Below are 16,266 nucleotides of genomic sequence, written 5' to 3'. Positions count from 1 at the left end.
CGAATGGGAATAAAACGCGCAAATGGGTCAAAATGATAAGGAGCCAAAAATCCTTAATGATAATTCAAATAAAGTATAAGTTCTTAACACTATAGCAATTTGCAAAAGAGGTGTGACATTCAGTTTTGAAAAAAGACTAACTACGTAGATAAGATTTACTAAATTATAAAATAGTTATAAATAGAATTTATAATGAAGATATATAACTCCCAGAAATCAACTATAAAGTTGGATTCTGCCAGCTACTTCATTACAAACATCAACATGAACGTGACCATTTGGGCTTTTAAACTCATCGTTTTTTGCTCAATTCCGCGTTTTATCCTCCTTTGTGGGATCTGCTTCCTGAATTCGCGTCTTATTTATATATGCGGAATCTGTTTCCGCCATTCCGTTCCGCATTTTATCTTTACCCGGTTATTGTCATCCTTTTAATCGTGAAATAGTAGTTTAATTGAGCAGAATTTTACATTCCTTTTTATGTAGCTGTTAAACCAACGTACATTCACATTACCCAATGGCGTGCCCTCATCAACAAGCTGTACAAATTTGTGAGAAATGTCGACTTTGTCATGCTCAATTTGCTACGTCGTTTGGTTGTGACAGCTACTCGCACTCTATTGGCGATGTTTGAAACGTCGTCAACAAACGGAAATTCTGACCAGACTAACGTTCACGTTGCTATGGAGTCATGTATAGATGATCGTTTCCAGTCTCCTCCTCTGTTGATAATTGAACTTATTCTCACAGTTCCCGAAATTGTGGAGGATATAGCATCTTCAAATGGCGATAGAGGTAAAACCAGTTGTTAGTAGATGCGCATTTGTAAAGGTTTATTTCCTGTTTGTGTCTTTATAATAATCATGAGTAATAATGATTAAATTTGGGAAAATATTAAGGGCTTGTTACTTAAATACCAAGGTATTTTTCAAAATTTCCTGCCAAACTAACCAAAACCTCCAACCAATTGGCTTCATTCACTTAGTTCGAAAAAGAAGTCCCTTTTTTGCTCTATCGATTTTAATTTAAAAATGATTCTGTGATTAGTGTTTCTTCCTCTCGAAGAAAGACATTACAAAATAGCTTTTCCATTTTTAGGTATCGCTGACGCCCCAGAAGACAGTTTTGATTGTACGTTACACGACAGCACTGTTAGTCTAAGTCCCACAAAGGAGGTATGCATTTCAAACCATTGTAATGTACTGTTTAGTATGTTGCCTACCGTTAAAGGAGGTTTTGGGAGGGAAATGGTATCAATGAAATGTTTTTCAATTTGTATTTTGATTGTCAGATTTGAGTTGACCCTCACTGTCATTGTCTTACACACGTAAACTAGGCATTCCTTCATCTGGCGACAATTCCATAAAGTATAAAATAACGTAACCTGAAAAAATACATCTTGTAAACTCAAATTTAAGATTATAAGTCAAAATTGAGTTTACAAGGTGTATTTATGTTTTATTAAAAGACTAAACATATTGAAATATATGGAGAATGGATATGTTTATAGATATAAAAATGAATATGTTTGAACTAAAGAGCAGCGTTCTCGACTTCCTTAAATGTTTCCAACTTTGTTGAACACAGGAGTTCTTGTCTAAAATAAATGATGTGATCATGAGTTTTCATCAAGTTGCCGCATCATTCAAAAGCTTGTTCTTGGATGATCGTGTCAAATCATTGGTAACTCCACCTTCCAGTGATCTCGTTCATTCAATCCGACAAACCGATCTATCTGAAAGTGTTTCAATGCCTGAATCTTGGCCTGACGTTCAATTAATCTTCGGGCAAGATCCTGATTATCAGAAAACTATCAGTAAATTGATGGTGTTGATTAAGAAAAATGTTCAACGTGTCGAAGTTTTTTCTGAGGTAGAAATAAAAATGGACCAAATACTCACTGAAAATATCAATGATTGAGCTTGCTTTCATTTCAGAACTATGGAAAGTTTTGTAAAATGGTTGATGTATGTCGTAGAGTAGATGTAGATAAATCGATGAACAATCAAATTTGGGGTTTTAGCGAATTTAACTCCAGTTTGTCGAGGCACTCAAATCAGGTCAGTTTATCGAAGGCTCGGTTTTTTTTATCAGTTTACAATAGAATTGAACGTACTTGTACTTGTAGTATAAGGCTTATTTCACATTGTAGGTTAAATCAATGAATGAAATGTTCCTCAAAAAGAGAATTGGTTTCATTGAGATGGATGCAAGTTCATTTTGCGCATCATGTGTCCCCTATCCTACTGATGTATTAAAATGCGTCCATCATCATTTGCCTATCGTCGCCGCTGAAGCCAACAGTGATTTACTTATTGTGATTAAGGTATGATGCATTTATATGTTGACTTGTAAGCTTCATTACAGGGATGGATTTGGCTGGTTGCAGTTAGCCAGCTCAGCGTTTCTTTAGATCAAAAAATGCAATTGATTAACTTCCATTATTTCAGTTGCATGCAAAGTAAGATATGCGTCATACAAAAGTTTTCAATAGAATCGGGACTACTTTTTGTAGTCTATACTGTGGCCGAGGCCAGGAGAAGCGCTTGCATCCACAGTAAATCCACCACTGTTTGTAGTCTATACTGTGACCGAGGAGAAGCGCTTGCATCCACAGTAAATCCACCACTGTTTCGTCAAATACGTGAATATGTACTAACTTTACATCATTAAGGACAATTTAAAGAAGTTTTGGCAATATGTCATTATTCATAACGAAAAAAGACTGACATTCGTAAATATTTGAAGTTCCACTTAGGAAGTTGTGATAATTTATGACTATCCTTCTTGTAGTCATACATTTTTTGTACTTATTATCTTACGTATATGCGTTATCAAGTGTCAAAGTGATCACTTCAGACTAAATAATACAATTTGGACGCCAGATTATTGCGAAGATTGTAATTTGTTCGTGATCGGTAATTTTTTATTTCTTGCAGCGATATTTCAACAATTTGACGAACTTTCCCGTTACTGTTGAAGAATTCATGGAACGCTTGAACATCCAAGCACGTGTTGCACGTGAATTGACTCAACTGGAGCACGATTTTGTGAAAGTGAACCAACTATACTCTCTCATTACAAAGTTTGAAGTGTGTGTCGTACCTGAAGAGATGGCTTTGTATCAAACACTAATGCCCAGCTTTCAAAACTTAAAAGTTAGTACTGAAGTGTTGCATGTTATGAAATGTTTCATGTTACAGAATGTCGAATATTACAAAATGCTGCATGTTACAAAATATTGCGTGGAATTAAGGCGTTATGCCATTGTAGAATTCATCGAATATGGGGAACTCCCTTTGGTTAAAATATGAGCTACGAAAACTAAACTTCTCTTTTTGTTTCATTTTAATCATACTTGGCAATATTTGTTGAGCTTTGTTTTCCTTTCAAAGTTTTTTCACTGAAAGATGACAAAATCCATCGACTGCATAACGATTACCCTCAACTAGCTTATTATTACATTTCATTACAGTCAACGATACTGTTTTCAAATGATTTCTATTACTTTCAGTCAACATTGCTGTTTTGTGAAGCCAAGAAAGACGAGAACATTATAAAGTTCAGTCACGATCTGGATGCTTTGATTGCCACCGTCTACCAAGACCTGCATGTGCTGTCAAGCAAGATACGAAGTTCTTCTTTGACTGGTTCAAATAACGCGGCAAAGACCATCTTGGACACGATAGGTGTTTTAGGAGATGAACTTGACGAGATTTCCAAAACAGCCCGCAAATTTGCCGTCTATCAGGATAATTTCCTTGCAGCTTTGTCGAGCTCTTCTCGACGCATGGCAATGTACGCGGATTTCAGAGCATTTTTTCTTTCACTGTTTGATTGTTTCTTTCCCTGTGAACCATTCAGTAAAGTAATTGATGGATGTGGATATTTCCAAACTTATGTTCTTTTTTTGTCAGTTACATGGTTTTTCTGACAGTCTTGACTTAAATGATAAAATAATGTGAACGATGTCTATATATATGTATAAGTCGTTGGTATGTTCTGCTCAGATATGAAACAATTAATTCATTGCATCAAATCTTCCAACTTCTCTAGTATTGCTGGGGAAGATCGTAGAAAGAACGATAATGCTGTGTCATTACTGAGAGACGTTGCTGATGTTGAACGTGATCTCTCACTACGAAAACTTCTGTGGGAGTCGACTGAACAATGGGCACAATGTGTGAAAGTATGGAAGGAAAGACCGTTTAAACTTCTTGACGTTGATGAGATACAAAAAACTGTCACTAAATTGATGCAAACTGTTTTTCTTTTAGAGAAAGGTATCGCTCTCTTTAAGTATTCGTCTTTCATGCCTTTAAAGAGTTGGTGACATTGTAGCTAATGACTGTATTTACAATTTCAAGGAATACCGAATAATAGCATTGTTAGTAAGCTGAAAGATGAAGTGATGTCATTTAAAGAAGGCATGCCTGCTGTTGTTGGTTTACGTAATCCTGCATTTAAATCCCGGCATTGGGAAGCTGTTCAACAGTTGATGCAGCAGACGTTCATTCGCGACAAACGTTTCACATTAGGAGTGCTAATGGAGAGGAATGTAAGAATGGCATTGATTTATAAAATTAAGTCTTGGATTTAAAATAAGAAAAAATATTAAGTTGTTCAAATCAATCGTTTATTTTATTTTGAATTATTTCTCATACTACCCAAAATGACTTTCCACCTTTAAAAACGACTTTTGATTTTCATGTATCCTTGACCTTGGCTATCATGTGCTTTGTCCTATCATGTTGTTTTGTGCATTGTATGTGTAGGTGTTCCATTATAAGTTAAAGATAGTTGAAATCTCATCTCATGCGACAAATGAGTTTGCGCTGGAACAGATGTTACGAAAGGTATACATACATTTCATTGTTTTCTTTGATTTGTTTTGGATCATTTTTCATTAATCTCGATGTTTCAACAGAAAATGCATAAACAAAACATGAAGAGAGTGTTTTTAGTACCTTTATCTTTGCTAGGTAATGGACTACTGGAAACGTACAGACTTTCATCTTATAGCTCATAGTAGCCGCGATATTGCTATTATAAATGGTGCGGATGATATAGCAAGTGCCCTTGAAGACAGTATAGTAACGTTGGCAAATGTCAAGAGTTCAAAATTCGTTGCTCCTATCAAGGTATGAATCATAAAACACTCTCCTTTTTTTTTGTACCATCGATCAGGTACATTATCGAATTCTTGAAAAACGAATTGTTAAATTTAGACTGATTAACAAGACTAAACATTAAAAATAAACATAACAAAGTTAGAAATGAAGTGCAACGTAAAGCGCGTTTTTGTTCTCATTATCTATCAGTCGCTTGTTGAAGAATGGGACAGAAAATTGTTATTGTCCTCTTTAACTTTGGAGGAATGGTTGATATGTCAACGTCATTGGTTGTATTTAGAGTCGATATTCTCCGCATCAGACATCAAGAGGTACGCTTTTATAGAGTATATTATCATTAAGTTAACATTTTTCATTCTTTGGCTCTTTTCTGTTTCAGGCAACTTCCGAACGAGGCGAAGCTGTTTTCTCAGGTTGATAGATCTTGGAAAGACATCATGCGAAGAACTGTTGACCGTCCAAATGCTCTATCGGCATCAACTGCACCAGGTGAAGTTATCATATCTTACAATCATATTTACCAACTCCTTTTATATAAACTGTGTACTTTGTTCATATGATATCACAGATTTTAGCTTTAGCATCCCTTGCAAAGTAATTGGCAAAATAAAGTACAGGGAAACTACGAATATCTGTGTTAAGTTTTTGGTCTATAAAAACCGACATCCGGTATCACATCTCGCCTGAAAAGATACTGCACTACAATCTGTTTAGAATTTTAGAATTTTTTCTCCCAATAAAGTACGATTCATCATCACATCATTTCTTGTATGTATAGAAACTGTAAGAATACCAGTTTAAATATTATGTCTTACTGACTCTAAAGATACCACGTTAATGTTTAATATATATGATTTTTTATTGATTTTTAGGCGTCCTGGAAATCCTACAGACCTGTAACACCCAGATGGAAAAGATCCACAGATGTCTCGAAGTATTAACTCCTTTTTAAACATATTGTCTTATTGGGACATTTTTTATGATTTTTTTTATTTGTGTTTAGGATTATCTGGAAACAAAGCGATTGATTTTTTCAAGATTCTACTTTCTTTCCAACGACGATCTTATTGATATCTTATCCAACGCTAAAGATCCGTACTGTGTTCAGGTAGGAATTTATTGTAATTTCATGCTTTGTTTTGCATATAATACTTGAAGTTGAAAACGAGAGAGTTCAATTATGAAAGATATCAATTAATCAAAAATGTATAAAACAGGTTTTTGTATAAAACATGAGAAACAGTAAATTAGAGAGTTAAATCAGAAAGATATAAACTAATAATAATTGTATAAAACATATATCAGGTTTTCTTAAATTATAAGTGTCAGAAAAAGGCACAGTGTAAGAAGAAGTTAATCGAAACATTTCTTGGTTTATTTTTTAGAAGAACCCTTGTAAACAAAAAGATAAAATTCGAAAGCAAAAAACCCCCTTTTCGGTCCATGTTTCCCGATAAGGGTTGAAAGTGGGGCTCAATTTAGAAGATACAAATTGCTTGGCTTGTTAAATGCTATCTTTATAAAAACTATTATAAAAAAATTAGATAATCCCTTCTTTCCATGAAGCCCATGCTTTTGTTCATGATGAGAAAGTTTTATTGTACCAGGAGGCTCTCGTTCATCACGAGAGAGTTACATGTAAAAAACGTATGTATAAACATATAAACATGTTCACAGTTGTTTTAAATTATAAGTTTTTAAATTTTTGAATCTTTGCAGTATCCTTGGATGTTCTAGTTTCTTTTATGAGATAAAGAAAAAGATAAAATTCAAAAGCAAAAAAAACCCGTTTTCGGTCCATGCTTCCCGATACCTTCTTAAGCGCAAGGCACTAGAACGTCGCATGTTAACGTTTCGGTAGGAGATTTCGGCCCCTCCACGCTATCCTACTTGGGAGATGCAATAGCAAGCTTCCGCCCATCAGACCCCGAGATCACCTGCGATAGGCTTTGCTCGGGGTACGCAGGGAGAGTGCGGTCGCCACCGAAGTGTGGGCCCCTAAGCCACTGCATACTATATCGCACCCAGCTTCCACTGCTAATTGACATCTACTATACATAATATTGGCTTTATATATATATACAAAAATTCAAAGGCTTACGAAAGTTGTGGTATTATTTAAGTCACTACTGCGCATGCCCAGATGATTTCTTTGATAATTAGCGACTAACTGAGCTACTTGCCCCAAATGTAGTGCAAGTACATATACTTAGTCGTTGCCATGACTGTGAACAATTAGTTGAGTGGACTGCGCATGCGCTCGAGCATGCGCAGATAATTTCTCTATTAAATTGTTACTAAGCATGCTATTTACTTCAAAATCTATGCTAGTAGATGCAGTTGGTGTTGCCATGACCATGAACTTGGGCAGCTGGTCAAGTCGACTGCACATGCGCAGATTGTTTATCTGAAAATTTGTGACTTAGCTAGCTAATTACTCCATAATTGGTACTAATACATACAGTTCGTAATTGCCATAACTATAAACTCCAAAAATTAATTAAGTGGACTGCGCATTCTTGAGCGGAGTGCGCATGCGCAAATAATTTCTCTAATAAATTGTGGAAGCAAGCTATTTACTCTAAACGTTCCCAGTGCAGCCAATTTTTTGTTATAATAATCATTATTATTATTGTAGAACGATCCTGTTCCTGTCATTTTTGTTGTGTTCATCAAAGTTTATATAAGTCTATAAGTATGATTTCTTTGGTTAGAAAATAGTTTTGCTCTCTTTTAGCCTCATCTTAAGAAATGTTTTGGTAATGTTCGTAAACTTGGTATGAAACATGATTCCGGTGCTTTCCATGTTCATTACATGGTCTCTGCTGAAGGAGAATGTGTTGCATTGCACAAGTAAGTTTGTTAGAAGAAAGTAAGGTAATTTGATGGAAATGAAGATATAGCGACTAATTAAACACTATTATCAATTTTGGAAACACTAGTATCAATGCACTTTTATCATTGTGATTTCGTGTGTATGAAACCTCTTTTGCAGGTCTATAAAGATTAGAGGCGCCATCGAATCATGGCTGACTACTATTGAACAAGCAATGTTAAATGTTGTTACAATGTAAGTTTATGCACTTTGTAAATTTTTAATTGCAAGTGTGAAACTCTATTGCAAGTGTGAAACTCTATTGCAAGTGTGAAACTCTATTGCAAGTGTGAAACTCTATTGCAAGTGTGAAACTCTATTGCAAGTGTGAAACTCTATTGCAAGTGTGAAACTCTATTGTCAATTGGTATTGACTACGTACCGTATGTTTGGGAGGTTTTTTTTGAAATGCAATTTAATGTGCTACACCAGAGCTTTTAGTTCTATATTATGTCAACTTAATGGACATTCAGTGAAGTTTCGCCATGAGATGAGCAATTTTAATATATTTTATTCAGGCATTTCAAGCAAGCTCTTAGCAAAGGAACGACGTTTTCGAATCTTGGGTTTTTAGGACACCGGGACAAGTTGTTTTAACTGTTATTTATACATTAGTATATAGTCTCGTTCTCTTATTGGTCCACGAATCTTGGGTTTTAGGTCACCCGGGACAAGTTGTTTTAACTGTGGTATTTATACATTAGTATAGTCTCGTTCTCTTGGTCCACGAATCTTGGGTTTTAGGACACCCGGGACAAGTTGTTTTAACTGTGGTATTTATGCATTAATATATAGTCTCGTTCTCCTTTGGTCCACGAATCTTGGGTTTTAGGTCACCCGGGACAAGTTGTTTTAACTGTGGTATTTATACATTAGTATATAGTCTCGTTCTCTGATTGGTCCAAGAGCACCGTGTATGTAATTCTCCATATTTGTTACTTATTGTATAATTTGGAAGCTTCCGAAGTGTTCAGCATATGATAATTGTTTTATTTTCATCGAACCTCTTCGAGTAATATAACAGTTATTGAGTTATACTGTTATGCACAAACCCTGGTGATTTAAGCAACTGAGATCTAAATTAAATAGACAATAAAGTTTACGTTTATTTTTGTTCCATGTAAAAAATTGCTGGATTTGGCTTTTGCATTCTGAGTTTTTATTTTAGTCCCAAATTTTATTCTGTCGTCAAGTTGTCGAGTGTATGGAAGATGAAAATAAATCGCTTCAATACCTCAAAGATGAACAATTATCAAAGCTGAATACTTTAGTACAACTGGTTATGTCGCAGTTGCTATATCATCAAAGACGATCCATCGAATCCTTGCTAACGATCAAAGTCCACGAGCGAGATACCTTACAGATGCTGATTGATGAAAATATACACGACACGGAAGATTTTCAGTGGAAACGGTATTTACATAGTTGATGCATTTGGCATATGTGGTATTTCACATGTTTTCCGACTCTACTAGCAATTTCAAAAAAAATGTATTGTAATCAGGAAAACTTTAGCTATGTGTTTTCCACACGCTAATATCCACGGTGGTATCTTAGTGAGGTTCCTTTTCCACCTCTAGTTTAGAAACACGTGCTATTGTGCTTTAGTCAAAAGAGAAAGCTCGCAGCGGTAACTGCTGTTAATATTTTTTTTCACTAAACTTCGCATTCTTATTTGTTTCTTTTAGAAAACTGCGCTACAGATGGAATGACAACAACAGCACTTGCCGTGTCCTTCAGCATAATTCGGGTTTTGAATATGGTTTTGAGTATCTTGGTTGTCCTTCGCGCCTGGTTATCACACCTCTTACAGATCGGTGTTATCTTACGTTAACTACAGCTTTACATCTTCATTTGGGTGGAGCACCCTTTGGTCCTGCGGGCACAGGCAAGACTGAAACCGTAAAAGATCTTGCCAAGGTAGTTTGATTTCCTTTTAAAACTATTTTGCTGTTTTTAGCATTTGTTATTCATTCCACGTGAAATCATTGTTAACGAAATCGTTGTGTGGAAACTGAAAGTATTCCAAACTAAACATCAGACAACCTTTGATAAATAAATCATTCAAAATCACTATAAAAAAACTTCTTTTCAAAAAAAACTCCTGTCAAACTTATTAGACGAACTGCTTTGACTAAAACTTTTAATTACTTTACGAATGTACTTGTGAAGAGAGTTTTAACTTCGAAGATTTTACTCCAAGAATATTTTATTTTACATAGGCAATGGGTAAGCAATGTATAGTCTTCAACTGCTTTGAGGATTTGGACTTTAAGGTAGAATGCTTGCTGTGTAAATTGTTTATTTTCAAATAACTTAATTTGATAAGATTATCGCTTTATGTTTGATATCTCAGATGACCGGGAGATTTTTCTCTGGAGTTGCTCAATCAGGATCCTGGTTCTGTTTTGATGAGTTTAATCGAGTTGACGTCGAAGTTTTGTCAGTGGTAGCGCAGCAACTCTACGCCATTAAGACAGCTAAAGACAACAATTCCCCATGGTAAGTCATCCGTCGGGGGGCTTCAACTTACACGTGTGTTATCACAATGTAAAAAGTGAAAATCCTATGACGTATACCTACTCTAGGTTTCTTTTCGAAGGACGAGACATACGTTTACGTAGTTCTTGTGGAGTTTTTATAACAATGAATCCAAGGTATGTATTTTTGTGAGATATAAAGCTTGGTTGAATTTTAAGATTTGCGTAGTTTTTGTGTGAATTTTAGAATATTAATTCAAGCCTTTCACCTGACATCGATTGTTGTTTAACTACAAGTTTTAATTACACGCATTTCAATATCGTGTTCATGTTGAATTTCAAGAACATTGTAAGCTTTTACATGAGATCATACTATAGATGAAGACCGAGATCCTTATGAAAACTTTGGGCGGATTTTAAACTATTATATTTGATTGTACAGATACGCTGGACGTGTTGAGCTGCCGGACAATGTGAAATCTTTGTTTCGTCCATTTGCAATGATGGTGCCCGACCTTATTTTGATAACAGAAATCATTCTTTACTCGGAAGGTTTTGTCACAGCTGTTCCGTTGTCGAGAAAAGTTGTCAAGCTTTATGAACTTATCAGTACGCAACTTTCGCAGCAGGTACACTGTCGAATTCATCAAAAGCTGTATTTAATATAAATGATGAACAGTTGACGAATCTAACTTATTTTTACTCAAAAACAATTAAGATATTGAAGTTATACACTTTCGAAAATTTCAGGATCATTATGATTTTGGACTTCGGTCCATTAAATCAATGCTGGTATTGGCTGGTCAGCATAAGAGATCAAATCCAAGGTGAACAAGTTGTATCACAATATGTAGTCTGTTGTCCCCTGGTGCTCTTGAAGTACAATCATTTTCAAATATGTCTTTGGTAGTGTGTTCATTTTTACAAAAACGAATAATGAAAAGTTCATGATTCAATTTTCTTTTTTCCGTCTCTTTGACACGACATTTTTGCTTTCTTTTCCATATTAATCTTCCTACTTTATACAACCATGCGGTTATGACTTTTACTTATTTAGACCATCAGATAAGTTTGATGATATAAAGCTTCATGAAGCCTCGTTATTACTGAAAGCAATTCGTAATTCAAACCTTGCGAAGTTCATTACAGAAGATATAGTATTGTTCGATCAAACATTGACTGATCTTTTCCCTAATATGACAAAACTCTCTCAAAATGATAAAATCTTTCAGGTAAACATGATATGACTACATTTTTTTATCATTTGTTTTGATCAGAAAATTTGATTTTTGTGTTCTGTGACAAAGCTTTTAAGCTTAGTGTTTAGTGGTGAACAATTTACCAGTGTGGCTCAATATTGTTTGACCTTGATATGTTTAAAACACAGCAAATATGTACCGTTGATGGAATCTCTGACCCATTCGAAAAAAGTAGTTCTTTCTTTTCGTTTCTTTTAGAAAGCAATTGAACTTGCTTTAGAGGAACTCTGTCTACAATATAGTCCCTCACAGGTGGAGAAAGTTTCGTATTTACACGAAAATCTTCTTGGACGTTCTGGAGTTGCGCTTGTTGGGAAAACTGGAGGGGGGAAAACAGCTATGATAAATATACTTAAAGAAGCCATGTCGTTTGAACCTATTTTGCACATTTTGGAAGACAGATGTCTTGCTCAAACTGACCAGATATGCAGCGTTACTGAAATGACCAAGAATGAAATCACTTCGTCCAAGGTAAATTGAAGATTTAATAATACCCAAATAGATCTTTCAAGATCTTGCATGAGTAAAATTTTGGCATTATATTGGAAAAATCTTGTTAGATCAATGCAAGATTATTCAAAAAATCTTGCAAGATCCTGCATGAGCAAGATTTTTTCAAGATCTTGCGAAGATCTTACTCATGCAAGATCTTGCAAGATTTTATACGTGCGTTGATTAATAAGGTTAGCATTGTTGAGGAGCAATAGCATTGAGATTTTTTGTAGTGTTTTATCCTTCCCGTGAAGACCTGGATTTCCCAATTCGTTTCTGTTAAACTTTTATTTATAAATTGAATTATTTAAAAAAGTAAACACATTGTACGTATACCGTTCATGCATGCATATATACACTTCTTATGAAATAAATACAAAGAATGAATTATCATCGTCAATGTTTTGTTTGTTAACTAGTCAATGACTATCAACTGTCTATCTTTTTAGGGTCAGCGAGCTAACGATTATACACTGTCTATCTTTCTATGGTCAACGAACCAATAATTATTCACAGTCTATCTTTCTATGGTCAAAGAACCAATAACTATTCACAGTCTATCTTTCTATGGTCAACGAACCAATAACTATTCACAGTCTATCTTTCTTTCATTCAGCATGTGATCGGCAAGAAGGCACAAGTCAACGTAGTCACAATCAACCCAAAATGTCTAAGTCTTTTAGAACTTTATGGAGAATTCAACTTTACCACAATGGAATGGAAGGATGGCTTTTTATCGTGTATGTTTCGAAAGTTCTCTGACGACAGCAACAAAGATGTTGTTCAATCTAAATCACGAAATGATAGTAAAGAATCTTACATACTGACCTTAACCGGTAAGAAAAAAGCTTGAATTATTGAGGTAGGTTTTTGTCGCGTTCATGCTGAAAAGCCCTTCTGCATGGGAGTATATAGATCTACAATCACAATTAATATTGCTTTCATGCAATTAAATCTTACAAACCTATGTTATAATGAAAGAAATTATTTGTTTATTGTTTTCTCCTCTATGTCATTAATTGTTTTGATTATTTAAAGATTGCCATGAAAGTCCGACATCAGTATCATCTTCCTTCGAGAATCCTTCACAAAAAGAGCAAATAAATGCTTGGTACTGGATTGTTTTTGACGGTCCTGTTGATACGTCGTGGGTAGAGAATCTCAATTCTGTTCTCGATGATACTCGGGTAATTTTTTTATTGACTTTATACCCTCCCCCTCCCCTCCCCCGGGATATTGCAATTCAAAACGTGTATGTCAAATTATATCGTTGTAATTTAAAAGCTTACGTCCGTGTTAAGCGTAATTTAGAAAAAGCTAAGTTTGTGGTCCTTTTGGTTTGAATACTCGGTCATCAAATTTTGTGATCAATGAAAGACATTTTTTTCAGGTTCTGTGCTTAGCCAGTGGTGAACGTATTTCTTTTGGTCCTGGTATGAAACTTATTTTTGAAGTGGATCATCTTGCTAATGCTTCACCGGCCACAGTCAGTCGCTTTGCTGTCGTTTATGTTGTATGTTTATTTACGAACGTTTTAGTACTCTCAATCAACACTGATATAATACAAGAAAACTGCAGTAAAAAGCAGAAAAAACTTTTTATTTAGGATCAAAATGATTTGGGTTGGAGACCATGGGTAAAAGGTTGGCTTGAAAAACTTATAAAAGAAAATAAGGTATTTCTGACATCAAGAACAAGCAAGACTAGTGTGTTGTGCATTAATACTTTGGTATTGCGGGGGGGGGGATCAATTGTAGTATGCATATGTAAATACCCCCCCAAATTACCGATCTTCCAATGCCCATGGCTGCCGTTCTTTCTTTTTAATTTTACTTAATATGTAAACGTTTTACAATCATTTTGTCCTTGTGTCTGTTTATAGGTTCAACAAGAAGGCTTTGATCATTTACAGTGGTTGTTTGATTTTACTGTCGACGAGGGTTTACGATTTAGAAAGACTAAAACTTCCTCAGATCAGCTATATCAGACGTGTGATTTAAGTATCGTGAAATGCCTCTGTGCTCTCATAGACGCTTTATTGAATCATGTTCATCAAGACGACGACGCTCGTATACACAGTCGTTCGTCTGAAGCATGTAAGTTTTATAATTTGTTTGTATGCGTTATATAATCTACGTTGTTTTTTATCATGGATTCTTACTTTTTCACTATCTACCTTTCTTAAATTCTTTTTCTCTATCTATCTATCGAACTAAGGAACTATGCTACAAAACTTACCATTGTTTGCAGCGAATTTTATTTAACTTTTAATTTGAATTCTTGCCAGCCGAAAATTTCAGCTCAACGCAAGTGTCATTAATCAACGAAGAAGACACGCTTCCATCAAAACAACAAGTGGACAATATAGAACTTTTGACTAAAATTTTCTTGTTTTCTTATACGTGGTCTGTTGGCTCTACGTTCGTCACAGCGGAGGAGGATACAGACTTTGCTTACTCTCCATCTGCAAGTCATAATGACATCAGCCAAGATAAAACGCTAAAAACACTTTACTTTGAATTGGAGACTTGTTCAAATCCTTTCGACTTTTTCATACGTCGCATTTGCCAAAATCATCTTGTCCTAAAGAAAATGCTTCCCCCTATTTCCTACACCGTGTTCGATTATTTTCTCAACTTGGACACGGGACAATTTCTTCTGTGGTATGAACTTGTCCCTAGAGCTGATGTCCTTATACAATCATCACTCACCCAAAGTTTAGGTTAGTTCGCATCGATTCCTGATTGGTCCTTGGTAACGAGCATGCATTATTAATTGTTAAAGCTATGCATCTAATGAACCAGTTGTTTGACGTTTGATTTTAGACGATGAACCCAATTTGGAAAGAGAATTAACTCTAGATGATAGTAAAGATCAAAATCTAGTACCTACGCGTGATACGATCCGTTATGGCTTTTTAATGACGTTGTTGTTACTTAACAATCAACCCGTATTGCTGGCTGGGGGCATTGGCGTGGGGAAATCTATTCTTGTTGAAGATGTTTTGTTTCAATTATCTAAAGACGTTGGTGAGAGCTATTTTATCTATTTCCAACTGTCAACGATTTTTATTCCACAATGAATCAACATCCATACTATATTTTATTGTTTAGTTTCAACAAATGGTCTGAAAAGCATTCTTGATAAAGTATTGCATTCCCGCAGTGATTTAAATGAAAATTGGACAGATTTCCAGAAGCATCGTGCCAATGTTTTGCCTTCATTGCGTTACTCTACACTACAATGTTCTGCAAAGCTCACTCCCGCGCATGTGCAAGCTTTGATTGTGAGTAAACTTATGAAAAGAAGAGGACAAAGTCTTGATACACAAATAGGAGGAAAGGTGAAGACTCTACCTTAAAGTGAAAGTTGACTATATTCAAGTATTATTGTGGTCAATTCTTTAATAATTCTCTTGTATTTAGATGGTTGTTTTCATGGATGATCTCAACATGATAGAGCCTGATGAGTATGGTTCCCATCCCTCCCTGGAGTTGTTACGAGAATTTATGGATCACGGAGGGCTCTATGACGTAAAACGGCTGCAATGGACTGATGTATTTGATGCTACAGTGGTAGCTACTTCCGGTCCGCAAAATGGCGGGAGATATTCAATCAATCCTAGAGTTTTGAGACATTTTAAGTAAGTTGTTAAATGCTATCAAAATGCTATGATATGAGTTTGAAAAACTTGAATGAGGAAGATCTGCTGTTTCACGATATCTCCAAAACTGGAGAATAAGAAGAATGATTGTGTATTCTTTCATTTCAGTGTTCTTTCCCTTTCTCCTCCTGCGGTAAGATCCCTTAATCGCATATTTCAAGTACGCCTTGGTCGACATCTACGAACTCCCGATTTTAGCCATGATGTGCGAGTGATGAACAATGAATTGGTGTCTGCAACGCTTGCTGTTTTTTTTGCAATCTCTTCGGAGCTGCTACCAACTCCTGGCAAATCTCATTACATCTTTAACATCAAAGACGTTAACAAGGTAACCCAACTGCGATAATCAATAGCAATATGTTGT

At 35.4% G+C, this 16,266-nt stretch overlaps 1 protein-coding gene across 1 annotated transcript in view; it reads left to right on the top strand.

Annotated features, from left to right (window-relative positions):
• LOC124453499 (dynein axonemal heavy chain 6-like) overlaps positions 1–16,266 on the top strand; it is a 32,647-nt gene that overhangs the window by 3,702 nt on the left and 12,679 nt on the right. The window contains exons 8-46 of the mRNA XM_047004316.1: positions 487–795; positions 1,099–1,175; positions 1,588–1,872; positions 1,938–2,060; positions 2,153–2,326; positions 2,940–3,158; positions 3,515–3,798; positions 4,057–4,283; positions 4,368–4,558; positions 4,776–4,856; positions 4,983–5,141; positions 5,322–5,443; positions 5,512–5,621; positions 6,005–6,066; positions 6,136–6,240; positions 7,870–7,985; positions 8,128–8,202; positions 8,526–8,594; positions 8,668–8,710; positions 8,803–8,868; positions 9,176–9,420; positions 9,696–9,927; positions 10,230–10,283; positions 10,364–10,509; positions 10,596–10,664; positions 10,930–11,116; positions 11,238–11,314; positions 11,545–11,719; positions 11,945–12,217; positions 12,855–13,074; positions 13,277–13,425; positions 13,629–13,751; positions 13,845–13,913; positions 14,121–14,334; positions 14,526–14,960; positions 15,064–15,267; positions 15,352–15,581; positions 15,664–15,881; positions 16,011–16,230. Of these exons, the coding sequence (XP_046860272.1) occupies positions 487–795; positions 1,099–1,175; positions 1,588–1,872; positions 1,938–2,060; positions 2,153–2,326; positions 2,940–3,158; positions 3,515–3,798; positions 4,057–4,283; positions 4,368–4,558; positions 4,776–4,856; positions 4,983–5,141; positions 5,322–5,443; positions 5,512–5,621; positions 6,005–6,066; positions 6,136–6,240; positions 7,870–7,985; positions 8,128–8,202; positions 8,526–8,594; positions 8,668–8,710; positions 8,803–8,868; positions 9,176–9,420; positions 9,696–9,927; positions 10,230–10,283; positions 10,364–10,509; positions 10,596–10,664; positions 10,930–11,116; positions 11,238–11,314; positions 11,545–11,719; positions 11,945–12,217; positions 12,855–13,074; positions 13,277–13,425; positions 13,629–13,751; positions 13,845–13,913; positions 14,121–14,334; positions 14,526–14,960; positions 15,064–15,267; positions 15,352–15,581; positions 15,664–15,881; positions 16,011–16,230 (6,437 nt within the window). The remainder of the gene's footprint in view (positions 1–486; positions 796–1,098; positions 1,176–1,587; positions 1,873–1,937; positions 2,061–2,152; positions 2,327–2,939; positions 3,159–3,514; positions 3,799–4,056; positions 4,284–4,367; positions 4,559–4,775; positions 4,857–4,982; positions 5,142–5,321; positions 5,444–5,511; positions 5,622–6,004; positions 6,067–6,135; positions 6,241–7,869; positions 7,986–8,127; positions 8,203–8,525; positions 8,595–8,667; positions 8,711–8,802; positions 8,869–9,175; positions 9,421–9,695; positions 9,928–10,229; positions 10,284–10,363; positions 10,510–10,595; positions 10,665–10,929; positions 11,117–11,237; positions 11,315–11,544; positions 11,720–11,944; positions 12,218–12,854; positions 13,075–13,276; positions 13,426–13,628; positions 13,752–13,844; positions 13,914–14,120; positions 14,335–14,525; positions 14,961–15,063; positions 15,268–15,351; positions 15,582–15,663; positions 15,882–16,010; positions 16,231–16,266) is intronic.

Source organism: Xenia sp. Carnegie-2017, unplaced genomic scaffold (genome assembly GCF_021976095.1).
Source record: "Xenia sp. Carnegie-2017 unplaced genomic scaffold, XeniaSp_v1 HiC_scaffold_25, whole genome shotgun sequence".
NCBI classification, from domain to species: domain Eukaryota; kingdom Metazoa; phylum Cnidaria; class Anthozoa; order Malacalcyonacea; family Xeniidae; genus Xenia; species Xenia sp. Carnegie-2017.
Note: the sequence above shows the minus strand (reverse complement) of the source record. Positions and strands in the feature narration are given on the sequence as shown.